The 21,467-nt window shown below is 43.7% G+C and overlaps 1 protein-coding gene across 16 annotated transcripts in view; it reads left to right on the top strand.

Annotated features, from left to right (window-relative positions):
* The window catches only part of LOC117600531 (uncharacterized), a 129,196-nt gene that overhangs the window by 29,053 nt on the left and 78,676 nt on the right, over positions 1-21,467 (top strand). For 3 of the 16 annotated variants that reach the window (XM_034316107.2, XM_034316113.2, XM_034316105.2), the window contains exon 1: positions 15,963-17,450. The exons of 8 other annotated variants lie outside the window; for them this stretch is intronic. In XM_034316107.2, the coding sequence (XP_034171998.2) occupies positions 17,249-17,450 (202 nt within the window). In that variant the 5' untranslated portion in view covers positions 15,963-17,248. Of the gene's footprint in view, positions 1-1,858; positions 1,893-15,962; positions 17,451-21,467 lie in introns of those variants that run through there. 5 more of the 16 variants (XM_034316118.2, XM_034316112.2, XM_034316108.2 and 2 more) reach the window with 2 other exon arrangements.

The following is a 21,467-nucleotide window of genomic DNA, read 5'->3' as shown; positions in this document are numbered from 1 at the left end:
CATCCATTGTGAGGCGATTGCGGGACAGTGGCTCGTAATTGGCCCCACTAACTCCACGGAGACATTAGAATTCGCATGGTTCTCCGCGATGTCTATGTCGATGTTAGGTAACAGCCACGGAGAAACTGTTTTTCGATAGCCACTTTGCGTATTTATCTGATCGAAAGGTTTCTCTTGATGGCTCTTTGCCTCGCGAAATGACTTCCTTTTTTTTTTCTCGTCTTAATGTACTCTCTTCGATGGTAACTTTCAATTATGTACACTTCCTTATTGCTCTTTTTTTCTTTAATTCACGATCCTTTCTGTTTATATGGTACTTTAATGGCGATAATGTGGTCACTTTTAGTATAAGGATGATAATTGGAGACTGGTACGATGTTGCATTTCAGCTTCACTTTTACTTCTTTTTGGTGATAATTGCGTATGTTAAACCATTACTAGTCTACGTTTATGTGCTTTCGTAGATTGGTAGAGGAACGTCAGCGACTAAATCCATAACCGGGTCGCTCTGTGGACGTAATAGCAGAGTTAACAGATTTAATCATAGAACGGTAAATGGAGCGACGCGGCGTGTTAGGAATTCCATTCTCTCTTCACTCTCCAGCATCGTTTAGAATTCAAAAGCATCGCATTAACAATCGTACAAGAATACATTTTTTTTCAAATGGTCCACGAGCAATCGTCTGGTCGTTGTTCCTTGGGAGGTAAACAAAAGCATGGTGAATCCGAGGTGTCTCGTTAGACCAGGGAAGAAATAGGATAAACGAAGGCAGGGAACGTGAATCCCGCAGAGCATGTGGTGTTTCTAATTATACATACGGGTGGCTCGACTTTCTTGATTCCACCCGACAACCGTGGCTCTAAAAACGTCTTTCAGACAGAGTGGTAGGCGTGACTGCGCGCCACGGTGTTTGAATAATTCCCCAGGTTCACGTGCCTTCCGCCAACATCCGTGACGCTGCAGTCGTCTAGTGAATTACGCCGCTAAACTAACGACTCGTGAACTTCTACAGTTCTGTACTTTTCTCGACTATCGGTACGGTAGAACACTGACGTATCTATTATCGTTAGGTACGCGGCACTACTCGTTATCCAAGGGGTACCGTTTTGCTTCAGAACTTCTAATGAGAGATCCGGTTTAGATAAGGCGCTACTTTTGAATCGCGCGTGTTTTATAGTGTTTGAAGTGAATTATATTTGCCACACAAGGTGTAATAAAATGTCATTGTGTTATGTTTCAAATCTCGAATAGATAGTGTCAATTTTGACTCCTACCAAAACTTGTATTTCACAAACATTAAAATCACTTTTTAAAATATATTTGCAACCGTCGGAATCCGAGATGCAGTCTCGGTTGCTCGTAAAGATAATTGTACTTTAACGATCAGTTAGAGCTCCGCCTTCTAAACGTAGCGGTTTTTTCTCGGCCGGTTTACGATTGACACGTATCCGCAAACGATTTAATTAAATTTCCCCTTCGAAGGAGGATTCAGTCGGCCGATTTGCCAGGGTATTATCAGCAAACACGGGATGTGACGCGTGCACCTCCTTTTTCGTCACGACTCGACTATTCCGTTACGATTGGCGAACGTTAGAAAGAAATGCTAGCCAGGAGATCGTTTCTTGCTTGATGTAAAACACACACGATAGCGTTCGCCTTCCTAGTTTTTTCCCAAATGTTTGTCGTTGTTCAAGCATTCACTGACTAATAACACCGAGTAAGAAAGTGAGAATCTTTTTCAAGTTTTTTCGTTTTAAATTTTAACTTCATGTTCCTTTTCTTTCTGTTACAGGTGAGTCACTTCATTATGAAACTTACAAGATATCTGTATAGCACGATCGGCGATTGAAAAATTGGTGTAACGGTGAAAATATGTTCGTCCAGAAGTCAGGTAACCGTCGTAAATTAGAATTGTACGTTTCCCCTTGGGTGTTGAGCAAACATCTTAATCGGAACGCTATGCGTGCACGCGCGGAAAAAGTAAAAGGGACTGGTATTTATAATCACGCTTTCACCGCGGGATTTCGATGCTTAAGAGACGCGTCTGGCTATGGATGCGAACGGTGAAAATAGCCACGAGACCGTTTGACATTTATGCGTTTCGTCCTAATAAGCGGTAATGCAATAAGTATCTCACCGCTGGAGATGGATTGTTAAACGCCTGGTCATGATCTACCAGACAGGTGCGCCTCACCTGTGGTAATTATCACGAGAGCAATCTGTAGAAAAAACAACGATTGTTCCTCGAGACGAAATCGTGACGTCATTTCTATTTCTCGTTTATGGATACCATTTGGCAGGAACGATCAGGAGTAGAAATAGATTTGGCTTCGATTCGAGGCATCTCTTCAAATTCGTCGCGTTCTTCCTATTTTGCTAACGTTAGAAAATATGTGGAAAGTGGCACGAGTTTCTGTGTTAATTAATGGAAATGATGAATTACTATAAACTTTTCCTTTTAGTTCACTGTTTGATCAGAATTTCTAGCAGGATGGGTTTACATTTTTTTTCTTTCTGATAATCGTGAAACAGATGGTTATTACAAGTTAATCATTATTGTGATTAAAGTTTGCTTTGAAGCGCAATAACTAAGGTACTTTTACCTTATTCTAATGCACAATATAATTTTGTTTCTGTGAACGTAATATTGATTAATGACACTACACCGTGATGTATCTTTAAAATGGTATGATTACAAGGAAACAGGATGCACCGATACTCTTTCGATTCATTGTAGGCGTTCGAAGACGCTCGAGAAACAAGACAGAGGCCCATTATTTATTGTCTTAATATCGAGCAATTAAGGTCGTACCATTATTCCATGGAACAATATTCCGCGGATCGTTCATCGAAACGGACGCTTTCGCGCGATTCACGTCGGTGGTATTTTTTCTTTTTTTTTTTTTTTTTCTTTAGAAAACGCGCGAAATGTATTTCGTCGTTGCACGGATTTTATACGCGAGCTAGAAAAAGCGACTTTCTCTCGGTGGGTAGCGATCATTAGGAACAAAAATCCTGTTCTTCTCTTTTCGTGTCATTAATAACAAAACGCAGCGTCCGAACGTCTGATCGGTGTTGTACGGAACCAGACATTGCCTATTTCGCGGTTAATTATCACTGTGCCGTGGTGAAATAGTCTGGTTAATACGATTGGAAGTGGCCAATTAACCTTAATTATATCCGTTAATTGCCAAGTTACTCCACGCGGTGCAGTTACCTCGTATTTGCAGACGATTAAGACTGGACTTTGTTTCTTGAGACGACGCGACAGAAAAATACACGATGAATCGTTTGATGGAGATCAAAGGTCAATTGTTCGATCTACCGTGTAATAAATTTCGTTCAAGTTTCGAAGATGACTTTTTCTTTCTTTCTTTTCTCGTCGCGTAAGCATGACAAAAGATCGCGCAAAGTTTCTCCTCGCGGGGTTACACGCCTCTCGCGGATTCAAGCTTGTAAATCACGGTCGAGATCGTAATCGATCGACTGCGGGAGGTGCTTCTGAACGAAACAAATTGACCCACTTTAACGATCGCTCCGTTTCAACGATACCCATCAACAGGGAAATCACGAGACCGGCAGGATTCCGTTTTATTGAGACATCGTTCGTGTTTCCGTTGCGCTCGTTTCCTTGACGTCCAGGATCACCGGGGTCAAGGAAAAGCGAGAGAGATTCCGGTGGAAACGAACCGTTTCCCGATTAATGGATACAGTTCCAGCGAATCGGAAGGCGTGTTTTGTGTACAGAGAATACAACGTGACATCGTATGCTTTATGAGACTTTCCAGTGTACGTTGCATGCCGGATAATTAGGGAGACGGAGTGAATTTTTCAAATCTGCGTTAACAGTACCGAGTATGAAAGTAGTCGAGCAATTTTAACACTTTGACTACCGTATGTACGTTTCGAGGAATCCATGATTTTTTTTTTGTGAATTTACATCTCTTTCATTCTTCTAATTTACTGTTATTTTTCACGGTCCTTTTCGCTGCCACGCTTATCTCATCGTTTAATTGAAGAACAAAGATAATCTGTCAGTGTCCAACCGACTCACGGCTGATCCGATAAAACATTACTACATTGCGGTAACTTTCGAAAGCGTCTAATTAGTTACACTTTCAACGAGCATCGTATCTAGGGCGATGCAGTAATGGGTGCTTGCACAGGGTACGCAGAATTTAGGAGGGTGTAACGTTATCGTCGGTATACTAAATAAAATAAAATAGAATTCTACTGTAATAAAAGCTGTATCAAGGGGGATAAGTTTGTTAAACAATCAAATTTATTCATCGAATACTCGACCCAATTTTCCGAGTATCTACCAAACTTCTAACTTGTCTGACTCATGCACGGATGCATCCACTCGCATCCACCCCAGTTTACAGCACTCTAGCGTACCATATTTCGTTTCTGATTATCTTCCCGGTAAACATTCGAGCTCTGACTATTGCACGATGCTTGTTAACCATTTCCTGGTGCAGATGCAACTTGCCACGTCCCCGTTAAACGTGCCGCGGTCTTCGAGTTAACGAATAGTCTCCTTCCTTCTGTAATTGTTGAATCCTAACCGAGGCACGTTGCTCTTTGCGGTTGACAAACGATGCCAACGGCACGAATGTGCCGTACAGACAGAAATTAAGAAATCCTTTTGGAAATTTTCCTATTCCAAGAAGAGTACCTTTCTTGCCTCTATGCCATTTGAAACGACTTCCTGCCTGCTTTGTACGGGTAGGTTGAATGGTATTCCCTTTTTACAAGCGAGATCCCGACCTCGAGCTTGCTCGCGAGGAACAAACGGACGTTCATCACGATCCTAGAGACAGGACGGTCGATCGTTCAGCACGAACGAGCATTGTTCTCGACCTTGCGTCCTTTTACATGATTTTTTATCGATGTCTGCGTGAACGATATCCCACAGGTGGATCCAGGACCTGTTTCGTCCAGCCTAAGGTTCACGATCGATATCACGGGCTGGCTTTTATCTGACCTTAAATCCAACCGCCCCTTGTTCGAACCTTTCTATCTGATCATCACCGGATCAAACCTAGTCGCTTTCTATTCGATGCGATCGTTCGAAAGGTGAAAGTCCCGTGTATTCTATATATGTATAAAATTAGCAGTCCATCTTTTTCTCTCTTTCTTTCGCGAACAATGGCAAAAGCAGCATAGAAACTCGGCGTTATTCTAACGACAATAGAGAACGCGTCGAAGATACCCATCGTTCGGTGTCAATAAAGTTGAATATTATCTATCTTTATGCTTCCCCGTAGTCGTAACAACAATGGCTCTGTTTCGCGTCGTTAGGCCCGTGTTTCGCGGGTTACTGGGACAATTTTCTTGTTGCTCGTAAAATCCCGCACGATCGGGACTTCCGTCGCGATTAAGCCAGCCGCGCGTCTCTTGCCTTCAATTGTAAAAATTACTCGCTTCGTGGCTCGTTTGCGCAACAAATTCGCTTTAACGGCATTCCGTTTTGTCCGTTCGCCGCGGCCAGCTTCTCCTTTCGTGTTTCTTGATGAAAACCGGACAACGGGTTTTTGTACGCTCGTTCTGCCCGCTGGTATTCTTACGGGGTCGGATTGCCCGCATCGGAGGTTTTCTTTTGCGAGAGATTGACCTCGGTCGAGGAGCTCGTTTTTAAAGCGCCTTAAACCCGCTTGCCGAATGAATGTAGGACACCGGTCTAAAAAATTTGCTTTTCTTCGTGGAAAATCTGCACCAAAGTGCGCGACAAAGTGCAGGTTTATTTTCGTATTAGTCCTTTGTATAGCTCCTTTGGCCTCTCCGCGAGTTTCATGAGACATTAGTTAATGGAACAATTTTCTTGTTTAGCGTTTAAATAGCCCTCTCTGGATTCGTTAATCGGGTAATTTTTCAACATGGAACGAGTCACTTCCCTTTTACACGTGTACGAAGCGAAAAACTTTAATGAGATGCGTTTTCTTTCTAATGTAAGTTTAATGGTATCATTAAAGGACAAGTCTTTTAACACGTCGACTACCCATGGTGATCACTGGTGACTGACGCCTCGAACATATACTTTGCCGTTTTCAATTACCAACGCAATTTAAATGACATTCATCGTTTTCTTAATTACTCAACTAAATTAAATCGCTGTCCATAGTCATAGCCTCTATCACAACAAATCTCTTAACCTAGTTCGAATCTTTCAACCAGTCTCGAGGAATTCTTGGAACGGATGTCCACAATGAGCTTTTCGTCCACTTAAATAAGCGCTGTCATATCTGACCTACATACTAGATCCACGCGAATCTTATCTTAAAAGTATCATTCTTAGCCATCTGTAAGAAACAGAGAACGGAAAGAAAATCGAGGCTAGAATAAGCTTGCGTTCCATGGTCGTGCCTGCCGCAGTCGAAGCTGCAATCTAGCCAGAATCACGCGGTGGCCGATAAATTTCGGAGCTCGACTACTTTCTCCCGAAGGACACGTTCTCGCGTTGCAAAGAGAAATACAGGGGGACGGTAAGTTGGTTCGAGTGCGGAAGGAATAGAATCGGTGACGTCGAGGCGGTCGTATCGACCCTTCTGCTCGGGCGCCGGCTGGCGTCACCCTGGCAACCCTCGCCCGTTTCCTTTTGCATAGGAAAGCCAACCCGCAAGATACGGCGCCATACGTAGTAGCCATGCGACGAGGATCTCCTTTTTACCTTGGCTTCTCTTCATTAGCGCTAGGACCATCGGTGACACTCTCGAGAACTCTCGGCCCCGCGACTTCTTCCGCTAGGCTTATCGCCGCGGTGAGAACCGCGAACCACACCTCCAACACTTCATAGTACGTTGCCTTTTACATCTTTCTGACCGAGAGAAATTCTCCGAGATTCTTCTGTTGATGCGATATACCGGGACAGAAAAGTAATTCGTACAGATGAATGCTTTAAACGCGATCTTTTTGATTTATACACTGTACACATTACATTCTACACTGAGCGATCGTTGCCCGAGTAAGAGGAGAAGAATGCGTAATTCGAACCTGTCGGTGATTAATATCCCGAGTAACTCGACGAAGGACAACGGACTGCAAACCAACTGTGATTTGCTATTCACAGATGTTTTCATAGCATCGACTATTCATATATAGCGATGATTATTCGTTCGCACTCGAGCTTCTTCATCGTGACAAACGAGCCAGTGAAGTGGCTCGAATAATTCCAATTTGCCGTTGATGGATACCGATCGCTCGATGATCTCTCTAATCGGCATCCGACTTGACGAATGATCTGCAATAATCAACCGTATCGTTCTGACGCTTTTTTTATCATCGAGATGTTGGTTTGCGGAAAACATAGATTCTCGCTCGAGGCACCTCTCTGATACACTTCTATCGAACCAGATATATTATTCACGATATTAAGTTTTGATCTACGGTCAACGTCTAAACCGATCGGTTCGATACATATTGTCTACTTTTCTTTATAAACGTTATTGGAAATTGTTTCGACGACGTTTTCTATTCTACCGTAAAATGGTGATTTTTTTTTCCGCGTTCACTATAATAGACTAAGGCACATGTTTATTTTCACCAACCACGGACGACAAAAGTAGGTCGTTGTTTCCTTTTCTTTCGACATTTGCGGTTCGACGTGAATCGAGAACGATGCTCCTAATTGCTTCCGATTAGGCTGCCTGGGAGACTGAAAAGCCCAACCCAGGTAGAAAGACGGGAATTAGCATGCTGGGACGTCAAAGTGGAAGGTGAAACACAGGTGCAGCAGGAAGCCGATAAAGTGACACACACCTGTGCTTGTACAAATCAAGTAATTGAACACGGAATTCAAGTTCGCGTGGGACCTAATTATCTGTCAATTTCTCATTTATTCAGAGTCCAGCCAGTGAGTGTTGTACTGCTAATTAATATCGATTTATAATCTAGCTTTGCCTCAACGTTTCATAAAGACACTTTCGTTGCCTCAACATTTGTTATTTATCTATTCGGTAAAATTTCTATAAAAATTACTTTAGATCAAGATAATGAGAAAGTTTTGTGATTTCACTTTGAAATCCAGCTATTTTGCAAACGTTTCACGCACACTCGTTCCTATATAATTTCAATAGAGTGTTCCAACTACGATTGCTTTACGATTGCTTTACGGGACGTATTTCAGAACAATTCGAGAAATACGTCTTTGGAAAAGAGAATGGTGTCTCGGAGGACAGCCTATAGATATATCGACAATAAAGTGTAGGATGCCGGAGAACAAGAGTAGTTCTTGGAACAAAGTGATATTAAAGATTCATTGCTAGACCCTATACTTACTGTTAACGTGACGGCAGAGAGGAAATAACTGGAGTAGCATTATCATAAATTTTCCACTACCAATTTCCCGTTTCGTAGGCATTGATGCGTGACTGATTCTATTAAAAGTAACGCGCTCCTCCTCGTCTTGCGATCGTGACATTCGTGCAGAGGCGTCGCAACGTCCATGACACCTTTTCTCAACGTTCTTGATACCTTGAATTCAATTCGTTAACCCTCGCGACAATTTCAATTAAATTCGATTAAACGTTATTATGTAAGTCTTTTGAAGATCGTGTTTTAGTCGAAGCACCTTTGTAGACCTTTAATAAATCTGGGTAACGATCTGAGATCCAGCATTCCCTGTTCAACAATTAAACTTGATTTTGAAATAGACGGACAGAGGATAAAATTAACGCGAATGAAACTGGTCTGTGCTGAAAGGTACAGGCGAAACACGCATCCTTCCAACGATAAGGCACGGTGTGCTTTGACCTGGTGAAGTGGTTGATGGGAAGCCCCCCACGTGTAAGACCTGAACTGGAATGCAGCTCGAGTAGCTGCGTCAACCTTAATCCGTTTACCAGCGTCCAATTTCCTGCGTACTTAGAGAAATTATGTTTCCAGTAGCGACGTTCCTGCTGAAGATTTCGAATAAATCGCTACGCGCTGAGATTACAGTCATAAAACGTAATTGAGAAGCCTAGGAAGAGACCGATCTACCAGTGAAAGCTGCGCTGTACTATATCAGCTCTAATCATAGGCATTAAACTATTAAAATAGAGTTGAATTGAATTGTTAAATTTGAAGGTGTCAAGAGTTGGAAGCTTCGTTTGCTATCGAAATTTAAACATAGGAACACAACTTTCAAAAAGCGATACTACAACCTCGTTTGGAGAATCGAAAGAGAAGTCGGGACGACACATGGTGCTAATTAAGCAGCGACAAAGCCGTAAAGAGACGTATGGGTACAGAGAGGAAAGCAGCGGAATCGCGTGCCGTCACGTGCCGAAATGCAAACACACGAGGCGAGAGTGTGTTCGTTTTCGTTCACTCGAGACATCTCGTCTCGAGATCTTGTCCGTTTTCGAGGAACTCCGGACCGCATTTGGCTGTACGGGCCTCGGTTTGTTGCGGCAACCTGTGCTGCTTTCTCCGCACCTTCTTCCTGTTCAAATTATTCATGTTACCATGGCCAATTGACACGAATGATTACCTCCTTACGAATATCCCTTGTCAGAAAAGTTGTACGTTTGATTGCAAGAAAAATAGTGCAAGAAGCGATCGTTTCATTCTACATATTTCAATTGAAAACCTTCAGCGTTGGTCACGTACAGCCTCGAATCGCAATGGTGCTGATTAGGATTCAAGTGTGTCAGGCGTGGGTTAAACTCTTATTGCACCAAAAATTGAATCATTATTTTTCTTCGCAGTAATTATCACGGTAGATTTTTCAAAATATTTCAAGCCACTCGAGCGGTAAATGACTGATATTAGCGCAAAGGTTTGAAGACAGCTGGTGCATGAAATGGGCCAGTCTGAATACGTCTTAACGAGTCCTTAACGAGTGTTAGAGAGTCGAGGGGTTGAAGAAAAGGGGATATTTGCAGCGGGTAACAATGCAGCAATTTTGTGCTGTGAATAGAGAAGTTGGTAGCTCGCACCTAATTTAAAGAAGAACAATTAGGGAAAGCTTTCTCACATACTATTAATATTTCTACTGTATTTGGAGAAATCGTTGTCGGCGGGTGTGATGCGACTCGGTCAGGTTGAAAACCTTTGCATCTCGCTAGTTTATCATCGTCGTTCAGAAGCTAGGTATTATCGAAGAAGCCTTTCATAAAACAATCCTCCGGTGAACGTTATTCTCGCGATGTAGAGAATAGAAGGAGAAAGAGCGTTGTTCGCTTGGCGAAGCGCGTAATCGGCATCCTTCCTTCGGATCGATCTTCCGCCGGTACAGAGGAAGCGGAGGACCAAGCCGAAGCGTCGCGTCGGGGCCACGTTTCATCGTTTTCCTTTACTGCCTCCGCTGTCCGTAGGCGTTAAACGCGAGCCAAAGGAAGGAGGATGCTGTCGATCGATCGAACCTATCATCTGGGTCAGCCCCGCGTCGTTTCCCCGCGTGCCATGTCCCTTTTTATTATCCTTCCGTTGGCTACCGAGAAAACCTTTCTCTAAAGTGCGCCTCCACGCTTCTTCGAGCCGCGTTAATGAACTCGCCGGAGATACGGTACGCGATTAATCAACGAACTCTTCAGGAATTTGCTCGATCGTCTTGTAATTAGCAACAATTTACGGTATTCTAGAATAGATGCGCGAAACTGTTTCCACTCGGTAGCCTGAATCTAATCAGACTTACAATACCCTGCTTACTTCGTTACGAGGCGTCTTGTAATATCTTGTACGAACTTATGGAAATTCGAGCGTTACCGTTTAAATTTTCGACATTTTTTGCACAGCTGTGCACGAACGTAGGAAAATTCATGGCCACTGCATCGGGACAATCTGTGTGCCGTAATTACCTCTCGGGAAACTGTTATCTAACCGAGACTCGTAGTTCGGTGAAAGCTTTAAAAGGGGTAGCCAACGTTGGTCACGCCTGTATCCCGCTTGGAATGTTTGCGGTTCGCGATATTTAACGAATTATTTCGTTCAGCTCGTACGTATCCGGGACAAGATAACTTTGAGAGGAGTACGGCGTGTTACTTTCTTGTCTCGAAGAAATGAAAAGCGCTGCGGTCGCTAGTAGAACATTGTAACTTGGGAATTCTCCTGCATTCAACTTTTATCACGCGTGTGAGAAATAACTCTTTTACGGGTGAAAAATGGCCAGGTTAAGAGGTTAAAGAACATTTTCAGAATGTTCAGCGACACGAACGCGAACGGGAACGATATTTCTTCATTAAAGAATCCTGTGCCGGATCGATAGCGATGCGTCAGAATGTTTGATCAAGAGACACGAAGTTGGATGGCGACTTTCCGGCGATCAAAGCGAAATACGGGGACGAACGAGTCAGCTGCCAGAAGCAGGGGCAATTTAATCAAGAAGATGGAACTAACGAGACGGCCACCTTCCTTCGATCCTTTAATCTCTCCTCGAAGAAAGGCGGAGGGAAAAGCTGCTCTCTCAAGAATTAAAAAAGGATCCCCTTTCACGATAACGTACGCGAGAACATCGCCATCGGGATTAAGTTGGACCAGCGTCGGTGAAATGAACTCAATCCATGCCATTTAGTCCTTGGCGTATGTATTAAAATTTGAAAAGCTTTGCTACGAGAACATCGCGCTTCTGGAAAACAAACGATATTTCTTTCTGCAACGATAATCGCTGTCGTTGCTGCGAAATCTGCCGATCGTGTCTCGCTGATTTAACTTTCGACGAGCAACGAGATACACGAAGCGAAGCGGACGAGATGCGATACGAACGGATTAATTCGCCGAGATTAAAGACACAGGGGAACGATTGTACGCTCGGCACGTCATTGTACCACCCTCTTTGGATTTCTAAGAAGGAAACGCTCCGTTGTTGAACAACGTTTTTATTGAAACGAGAAACTGTAACGGAACCGCTTGCTAGTACGTCGCGATTGGAGCAGGAAGAAGAGATTACACTGTGCGCGTAAAATATCGATTACCTGCTCGATAATGTAACGAACATAACGTTTCGTTTAACGCTCCGACGGCTACACGTTTCATGGGTTTTATGACTCGTGTGTTTCTATGTGCGGTTTTATGTATACATATTTAAAAGCAGAAGAGAATTGTATGGGAAGAATTAACGAAAGAGATTTTATTAATGTTGATTCGAATGAAAATTTAATAATCCATGAATGGTACAATACTCGTGTAAGAGAATTTCGCAAAAATCATTGGAGAATCTTCGATTCCCATTGGAAGACGAGGTCAATCGAGTTTGGCAAACGAACCAACAACGCTTCTGTTTGCAAACGAAATCCCCCCCAGCATCCTCGTTATTATCGCTTCTGTGCTTTGTCCAAGATTGATCCCAGACTCATCTGAATTCCTCGAGCTTACATTCGTTGCGCTAACATCCGCGAATCGTAGAAAGTAGAACGATTGGCTAGCAGGGGGGCATCGATTCTACTTCATTTCGGACATCGAAAGCTTCATCCGCAGAGGGAGGAATCGTGAGTAGAAAGCGAAGCTACAAGTTTCGCATGGAACATCCCCCTATTCTTCGATTCTTCTATCGGCGACGTTGCGTCGCATACATCCGACAGCTTCTACTTCCTCTTATCTTACGATCAGCTAGCTCCAGGAGTTTCGACGCGGAAGGTGGTGGTCGTTTTTCCTTGGTCCTGACTGTTGCTCCACTTTCGCCGACCACGGTCGGTCATTTAATTTGCAGATAGGCAAGAAATCTGTTCCCGGAAGCTCGTCAAAGGAGGAGGATGAGACTAAGAAAAAAAAGAGGAAGAGACGAAGAAACTGACGGTGTGTCTTCGCAGTCGGTCAGGTGGCTTCGAGCCCTCCTCGCTCGAGATATTTATTACGCCGCGCCGGAACGAAGTTATTGCCTGTCGAAGCCACGATTCCGAGGAACTATCATAGAAATTATTCGCGTTCCTTTAGCGCCTTCTAGGAATCTGTCTCGACGTCGACCCAATTCCCATAGACGCACGTTTTGCCTTAGGTTCGTGCGTTCCCGGGGTTCGGTCGAGAATTTCCAATCCGGTCGATCGATGGTAACCGGCTCGAAAAACGCGTCAACGTTTGAATCGACTTTTCCGGTAATCCCGCTTAATCCCGCGGGTACACTATTGGTAAACGGTAGCGAGGCACCGAGCGAGTCGTGCCAATTCGGTTGGTTCTTACGATCATCCGAGGATAAATGGACCGTTGTTGATCGAAGTGGGTCGACGACGCGCGACCATTCGATATTTTCACGTTCGTTCGCTTTCTCGCAGCTGGATTACGTTGGAAAACTCCATTGGATCGTGATTAGCGACGGAAATCGTGCGGTTAGTGGAACATATCGCTGTGGTCCACGCTGATAAAGAATCTAATCGCGAACTCGCCTCTTCTTTTCCTCCTGTTGGCGAGCTGTAACGCCGCGAAATTGGCTCTCGTTCCATCGAAAGAAAAACACCAACTTATTTATCCTACGAAGAATCGCATCGCTGATTGCGTATCACCGAGTCGTTGAAAAACATCTCGACCGCTTTCACCGGCGTACCATCTGTTCGTTGTACGAAACTAACGCGAGAGCGTACTCGGATGTTTGTCTTCTTTTAATTATTCAATCTTAAGTAGCAGCTTGGCTACTTGAAAACGTACGGACAGGATTGTACGCGCGTTTGCCATGGAATGCAAACGAAACGCGAGGTCAAATTGATTCGAATCAATGTTCGTTTCCTAGGAGAAAGAGATGTTTTGCAATTTGAATAAGATCGCTGACTAGCGACGCGGAAGGGGACGTTTTTATTCGTCCGCAGCTTTTTAACGAGCTACAACTGGACGATGCACGACCGAGCGAAAAGTGAGTCGCTTTTTGTGCTCACCAGGCGGATATATTTTTGTTCGAGGGATGGGCGCTCGTAAAAAAGATGGTAACTAATCCGAACGGTACACGGCGCTACTTTTGGCTCGCCCGGTCTCCGGATTGTCGTCACGTCCCGACGTCCCTTTTCTGGCTGATCGCGTATCGAGCATTACAATGCCGTAATATCGTACACGGCACCGCGAAGTAACGGGTATCCGTATGGCACGCGGATTCAACGATGATTTAATCCTTCGCTACGCGACTTTTCTATGCAGCTGCTGGCTACTTCGATTCACCACCACGCGTTGTGCAATCAACGGCCCGATCGTGATTCTAATTACGATACGCGCGTTTCCGATTTGCTAATCAGTGAAAATACCGATTACGAGATCCAAAGTGATCGAACTACGATGTTGAAAAACCCTGACAAATGAAATATTTGACTCTCGTTTTGCTTCTTATTCGTCGCTAATACAGATCCAAGCGTCGATCAACTGTGGAGCCGAAGTGACAGAGTACCGTAAGCAAGTACGAAGAAGATCTCTGTGTCAATCAATGTCCGGCCTTGGTTCTTAAGTGGAGGCAAGCACCGTCAAACTCGTCTGGTTCGATCGCGCCACGTACAAGGCGGCCTCTATCAGTCCAGATCAGTCGACTGCTGGACTTGGCATATTAGTCTCCGTAAAGGGGCATCGATCGCCATTTCAGCGACTTCGTACACGAGGCACGCACGCGGAAGATCAAGCCGCAAGAAGCGTCCGAACACCGCCAACCGAGTAACAGTATACGATGCACCATGGTGGTTTTCTTGTTTCCCAACTTCCATGGGATCCATGGCGTTTCAAATCTTCCATCCCCTGGTATGTTCGGAGGTGGAATCGTTCGAAAGTCAAGGAATTTCGCTCAGTTGCGTAACGGAAGTTTCATAACTAGGTATCGATGAGACTTAATGAGATTTCCAGTGTTTGACGATGCTCGAAACTGGTAGAAGCATTCGAGGATCACCTTCAACGCGAAGATAATTGCTTTAACACCGAACCGATCTGTGTAATCTCCAACCGACCAGACTGAACTGCGACTGTTCTTCGATCCAGATACTCGAATAACGGATCGATCATTCGATGTTACGGTTATCTTTTATGGGGATGAAAATCTTCCACTTCGTACACGTGTTTTTTAAAATGATCGTTTCGAAGCTCTTTGGGTCGTAAAATTTTCCGAGAAACGTTCTAACGATCGTCGCGTTACACGGGGATAGCTTTGGTGCAACTTCATGAAACATTCCGCGGTTGTAAAAGCGAACTTCTAGCAAATTGCTTACCGTAACTGGTCATTCTATCAGGTCAGGATGTTCTTGTTTCATAGTCGACCACCTTACCACCTCTTATGTTTATGATATTCGTATTATGTTTAGCTAGAAAATCGGAAAATAACTTGGCAAACAGAGAAACCACGGAAATGAAATTTTCAGATATCATTGTTTATTTCTTTACGGAGTCAAGAAGCTTGCATAGATATCGTTAAAGATATCCGTTGCGCCTACAGTATAAATATGTACTTGCTTTATTGTATTTCAACTTACACTAATGGTCATAAGTTCGAAACCACTTCCTTTATGATTGTGATACATTAAACGGTCGTAATTATCCTTCAACCGTATACATAGCTATAAATAATTGCCTTCGGTTCGTGTATAGAACTACGTTTTAATAACATTTTTTTATGGTACTGTTAAATTCTTCAACCATGTACTCGATCTAGATTGAGTATAAATAATTCCAGTTTTAACATCGATACAAGGTAATTGTATATTGAAAGCATATTGAAGGCGATGCGGTAAATTGAACGCGTCAGTAATAAATAAATAAAAAGGGGCGTAATAAAAATATTGGAACAATTGCATTCTGTTCCACTAAGAGCACCCTTTTCTCCTTGTCGGTTTTTCGATCGGCACCAAGAGGGTGCGGGTGAATCCGGGAAATTATGACTCGACTCGGAGGGGTGAATGTCAATCGAAGCTCGTTGGATTTAGCAAAGATCCCTTCTCCTCGGGTATCCGTGCTCGAAACAAATGAAAAATCGGAGCGTATACGTCGAGTGAGTCGTGTCTCCATGTGTTCGGCAATTTCCGACACCCCTCGGTGGGTCTCGCGAGCGCGCTGTACCGCCGCGTTATTCAGTCGAACGCTGACCGCCACGCGCGTAGGATCGTGTTGCGCTCCGTACCAACGCGTCACCACGAGTCATTCCCGGTTGTCAACCAGCTGTTCGGTTTGACAGCCAATCGCGTCTCGCGTTTCTTTACTCTGTCGACGCAATTAATCGATTCTGTCTCGCGAAAGTTGCCACGATTGTCGTCGACGTCGAAGCTCGATCGATTCGCGTAGTGCGTGACTGGCGACCTCCCCTTCCGGGGCACGTGCTCGTCAAAGTCGAACTCTGTGCGCTTCCCGAAAGCGCAGTGCCGTTTAATTAATCATCAAAGATCGAACGATAGAGAGATCGGTGAATAGGAAAACAAACGGTCTGTTGGCAAACAGGAGGAGACGGCACGCGATCAGGTCGTGCGTTCGATTTGGCAAGTGTGTCGAGTTCCCAGCTACTTCGGGACTTCTGTTAACGAAGCAAAGCCGCCTTTAAACGAATTCAACGAGGCCACTCGTCCGCGCGGTCAATTCGTGTTAGCCCGCGTGGACGATACGCCGCGTTCCTCTCGCCTCCTCGCTCCATAGAGTTGACTGACCGAGTGACTCACGAGATCGCCAGAGTACTCGTCTCCGTCTCCTCTCGTCTCGACGATCGAAGATACGCGACGCGCGTACAATGCGCTCCTTCTGTCGTCGCTCAACAACCGAAACATTCAGATAAGAGAAGGCCGAGTCCACGCATCAGAATCGCTAGCCAGACGAACGCGAACGTCCCGCGATTAACGATCGACAAAAGCGTTTGCGGTAATTAGAAGCAGATTAATTGGACCGCGAAGCAGCGCGCGCGCCGGACGCGATGAAAGAGAAGAGGAACACAGCGGTACGGTCGATCGAATAAGCACGCCGCTCGTGCTTTACCTCGCTTCGTAGATTCTTCCTCTTGCCACGAATTCCGCCTCGTTCCAGAGTAAATATTTACGAGGCGAATCGTCGATGAACTTCGAAAGCAGAACGTCTTACCTGTACGTGTACAAACGGTGAATCAAGAATTCGGAGCTGCTATCCACGAGTACTGGCGCGTTAAAGCGGATTTTACTTCGCTTCGCAATTCCAACACGAACCAGGAAGAATCTGAAAACGACTCAACTACACATTTGGATTTACCAGTCAGTTTGAAGCTCAAAGAGATTGAGAGATTAAAAATCAAAGGGCAAAGAGGGTGGTAACCGCTCGATCAGTTGCTCGAGAGAGGAAACTCCGACGGTCAGCGTGTCGGGAATCGGGTCGGATGATGCGCGGTCGCGCGACAACGCGATTTTCGGCAATCGTGGTGGTAGAATGTTGACAGCCCGTTCTGGGCCTCTTGGGCTCGGTGTACCGCGAACCCTGGGGCCCGCGGAAGGGAGCGATCACCTGTTCCTCTTGCCAGAGCGGGCACTGATCATGGACAGCACTCACCTGCGACAAGACCTGGCCGGTCTCGACTTCAACTTGCACTTGAATCTGCTCCACACCGCGCCTCGTGGCAACGTCTGGCTATGTGAGTTACTACTCTTTTACACTAGGTCACTGTCGTCCGCAATGATGGGACCGCTTTTTGCCGCTGGTCAGACGTCAGGAATTCCACTTGGAATTTCAACTGTCGCGTCGTTAAGATCTGGATGTAGTCTTCCATAGCCTATTTCGTGGAATTGTTTGTGCGAGGAATAAAGGTGGTTAACCCTTTTGTTAAGAAAGATCACGGTAGTAGTTGGTTCGATAAAGATTGAAAATTGATAAGAAAATTCGACAAAATCCGTCTTATTGCGTTCTATTTATGATCACACTATATTGATCCTATAAATTATTATAATGCGCAGGCATTAAGACTCGGTTAGTTATTCAATGTGTTAAGCGGCGTACGTATTATACAATATTTCTCTTATCCTTGATGTTTAATTCCCATTCGTGTGATTCATCCAGTTGGATTCAGCTTAAACAATGAACCATGCAGTATTAAACAGACGGGCGTTAAAATAAAACGTACAAGATGCGTCAGAATGCGCTGATTCGTATTATACAATCCTCTTTCACGCGAAAAGCACACTAGAGTTCGTTAAAACAAACCAAGTTTTGCGTTTTAGTTGTGACAAGTGTTCCTCGACCAACTCAAAACATTAGTCTTTCCTGTTTCAGTGCATTGTCTAAATCGTGTCAAGAACAAATACACTTCCGAGTAGAAACACACCGCCATTCAAATATTTTCGTCCATTTTCGTATAATCACGTTCGCGCGATAATTTTCTCTTCATTGGCTAAGGTTTTCTTGGAACGACACGTTCAACTGAAAAATATAAAATTCTTTCTTTCATTTACAAGTTCTTTTATTGTATTATTTTCGAGTTGCCCTAATAGCGAAATTGAGCGTGTCACCTAAATAGGTACCTACTCGAAACGAAGTAAGTTTTAGCAAACTCCTATCAAAGACATATCACTCAACACAGGTGAAAGAAATGTTACACATTCCTTAAGCCTTAAGCTAATCATTTTCTCGCGTGCCAAACTCAAGTTCCACCAGACGATCCCCTAAACTACTTTCAGCGTTATAAATTACCCCGCGGACGTGCCAGTCAAATATTCTAGTAGTCGTTAGACATTATCGTTTGTATTCATCGTCGACTTCGCCTGCCTATTATGGCTTTCGTTACAACATTTGTTCCTGATGTTACCGTTCGTGCTTATCAAGATTGATAATTACCTACTGTCACCGCAAATATTCTCGCCAATCCTTTTACCAACTTGACAGTCCTTCATGGTGTCATTTCCCCGGCACTTTCTTCGTACTCCTCTGATCGTACAGTTAGGTTACTTATCGTACTAGGACAATCTGACCGTTTTTAATAGCTCCCGTCGTGGCCCGGGTTAATATTCCAACGGTGTTGATCTAGAAACCTACAATCTTGTTTAATGGGACGCCACGCGGCAATCTCTCTTCGCCGTTCCAAATCTCCGATGTGTTTTCTTTTGCACAAAACAAAGTTGTAATTTAAGGAAGACTTAATCGACGAACGCAAATTTCTATGAAAGTTATTCGAATATTATCTCCATATCGAAAGTTATTCCTCTTAAATAACACCTGACGGTTGTAACGTTTCTAATCTCGGAACAGCAGCCTTTTCGCAACACTCTTTTTGCTAATTATCGTCGGAGCGCTTCTGTTCGCTCCTGTTCGACGTATCGACAGGCGGAATCGACAAGAAAGCAAACACTAATGTAAAACTTCATGGCACGTTGCTGTATCGCGTTTCACGCGTCATAGCAGCATAGAATTTTCCATCTTGCTTTTTCCGCGATAAACAGCTACCGCTTTCGAATAATAATTTCTCTCTCTTTTTTTTTTATACCGTCAAAAGGCTCGATAGAAATATTGTACAAAGGTAGAACGTCGGGAATTCGCGTAAAACCTCGGACTTTGCGAAAGTAATCAGCGCGAGGTCGTTCGTAAACTTTTCTTGGTACCGTGAAAATTCGATTGCAAGGAACGCGAGAAATGCCGTTCGATTCCAATAGAATTAATTGCGATATTTTGAAACTGTTGAATGCAATCGACGGATAACGCGGTGTTAACCTGTAAGCTGGCGTGATTACAGATAATGCGGGCGAGGTGCGCAACGTTCGTTTCGTTTACGTAACGCGAGAAAGGTGGAAACGAACCCGCGGTCTTTTCATTTTTCGCGAATGAATCGTTCAGCTGTGACTCGTTCCAGAGAACAGAGGACTCTCTGGAACGTTATAATTATAGAGGTGGAAAAGTTGAGAACTAAATTGAAAAGGTTCGGTTGAAAATGAACAAGTTTGCGGGGAAAATTGGGGCCTCCAACTTTTGTAACACCACGCACGTGTTCTTAGAATGTTTCAAATAAAGTATCGTACGGTATTCAATCTTTTATGTTAATTTCAAACACTTTGGCATACAAGTTATAACCGAGATTTTCCCACTGCATTACATTTTACAAACAGAAATTACTGAAATGATGCAAGATCCATAGGTCAGCGATCACGAATGTATTCGTTAACACTTCAGCTACTGGTGCCACGAATTCGTAATTTTGATATTTAAATTTATATTTTATTATCCTTCATGTTATTTTCTGTGTCTAAAATTGTGATTGATATATAAATTGTTTAAAAGATGATAAGATAAAAAATACGCGACATTGGCCGTGAAAATGTCATTATAAGCGCATTCTTTCGAATTACCGAGAACCTGTTCCCTAATTATTTCAGGAACTTGTTGCGATCGTTGCAATAAATTGCATTATAACTGTCGAGTAAAATAATTACACGTGCCTGGTCGTAAAGTTTTATCGTCGTTCCTGGCAAAGGAACAAAAGTTAAAATGTCTCTTCTTTATCGTTTTGAGTGAAACCAAGCGGCATGACTGTTCACGGTGTCAGAGTATGTTATCTTTGCTGGTTATTTTAGCCATGTTTGCTTTGCAGTCGACTACATCATACCGGTAGAATTTTTCAAGATATTAACTTTGCGTTAAGTGCGCTTCATTGGTATCATAAATTATAGAAAAGCAGCGATAATTACTTTGAACGAGTATATACTCTCGTTGAAAATCTGTACAATCTTTTTGTCTTTGAATTTCGTGATAATTGGACCACCTTGGCGTCAGTCGAGAACCAACGAAACCTCTGCAGTGATTAACGCAGAGGACATCCCATGAATTTTCCTCGCGAACTCTCGTCGAAACGCAAACACTGGCGAATTGTCTGCAAAGTCTCCCCAAGCTTGGATTTTACTACTTACGTGTGCGATCTTTCACTGAACTTGCTTCCAGTTAATCTCGAATGAAATATTCCAGTTAAATTTTCTCGTCCTTGCTGTATCCATTAATCCTTTTATCCTTGAATATGAATTTTATCAGATCAGAAAATAAGACGTACTTCAGCTACTCTGGTGTCGAATCAGAGATTTCGAGGGTAATCGTCTACCCCTGGGGACGAAAGGGTTCAATCAGTCCTTGAATGTGCTGAATGGCCTGATAAATCGTCGCAGAGTTTTTCGAAGAATCCGCTCGAATAATCGCGATTATCATCCCCACACGTTTGCTTATCGTTGAACCACACCTCGAAGCTGACACAACGGTCAGCTTTAATTCCCTCCTGCGATGCTCAGGGATTAACTACTAAACTAAATGAAGAGAGAGAGGGAAAAAAGCGTAGTCGTTTGGACGGAATCACGTTAATTATTTTTAAGCCACGCCCGACGAGTTGAGCTAATTAAAGACGCGACCTTAACACCGGCCTTGGAAACGCAAGACTCGATTTACAAAGCTTGTTGCACGCCGGTATCTTTAGAGTGAAAATTCCGTGTCCTTTGTCGCTTACCGTAATCCAATCGATTGCGTACGAGTTTGATCGGTGTTAATCCAATCGTTCGTGCTGTAATTAACCCCTTTGATACGAGTTTGATGGTCGATCATGGTCGATCATTCAATCTGCATTCAACATTAGTTCGATAATTTGAATGTTCCATTCCATTGATTTATAAAAGATTGAGCGAATAAA

This window comes from Osmia lignaria, chromosome 15, assembly GCF_051020975.1.
Source record: "Osmia lignaria lignaria isolate PbOS001 chromosome 15, iyOsmLign1, whole genome shotgun sequence".
Taxonomy (NCBI): Eukaryota; Metazoa; Arthropoda; class Insecta; order Hymenoptera; family Megachilidae; genus Osmia; species Osmia lignaria.
This window is presented reverse-complemented; position numbering and strand designations above follow the sequence as displayed.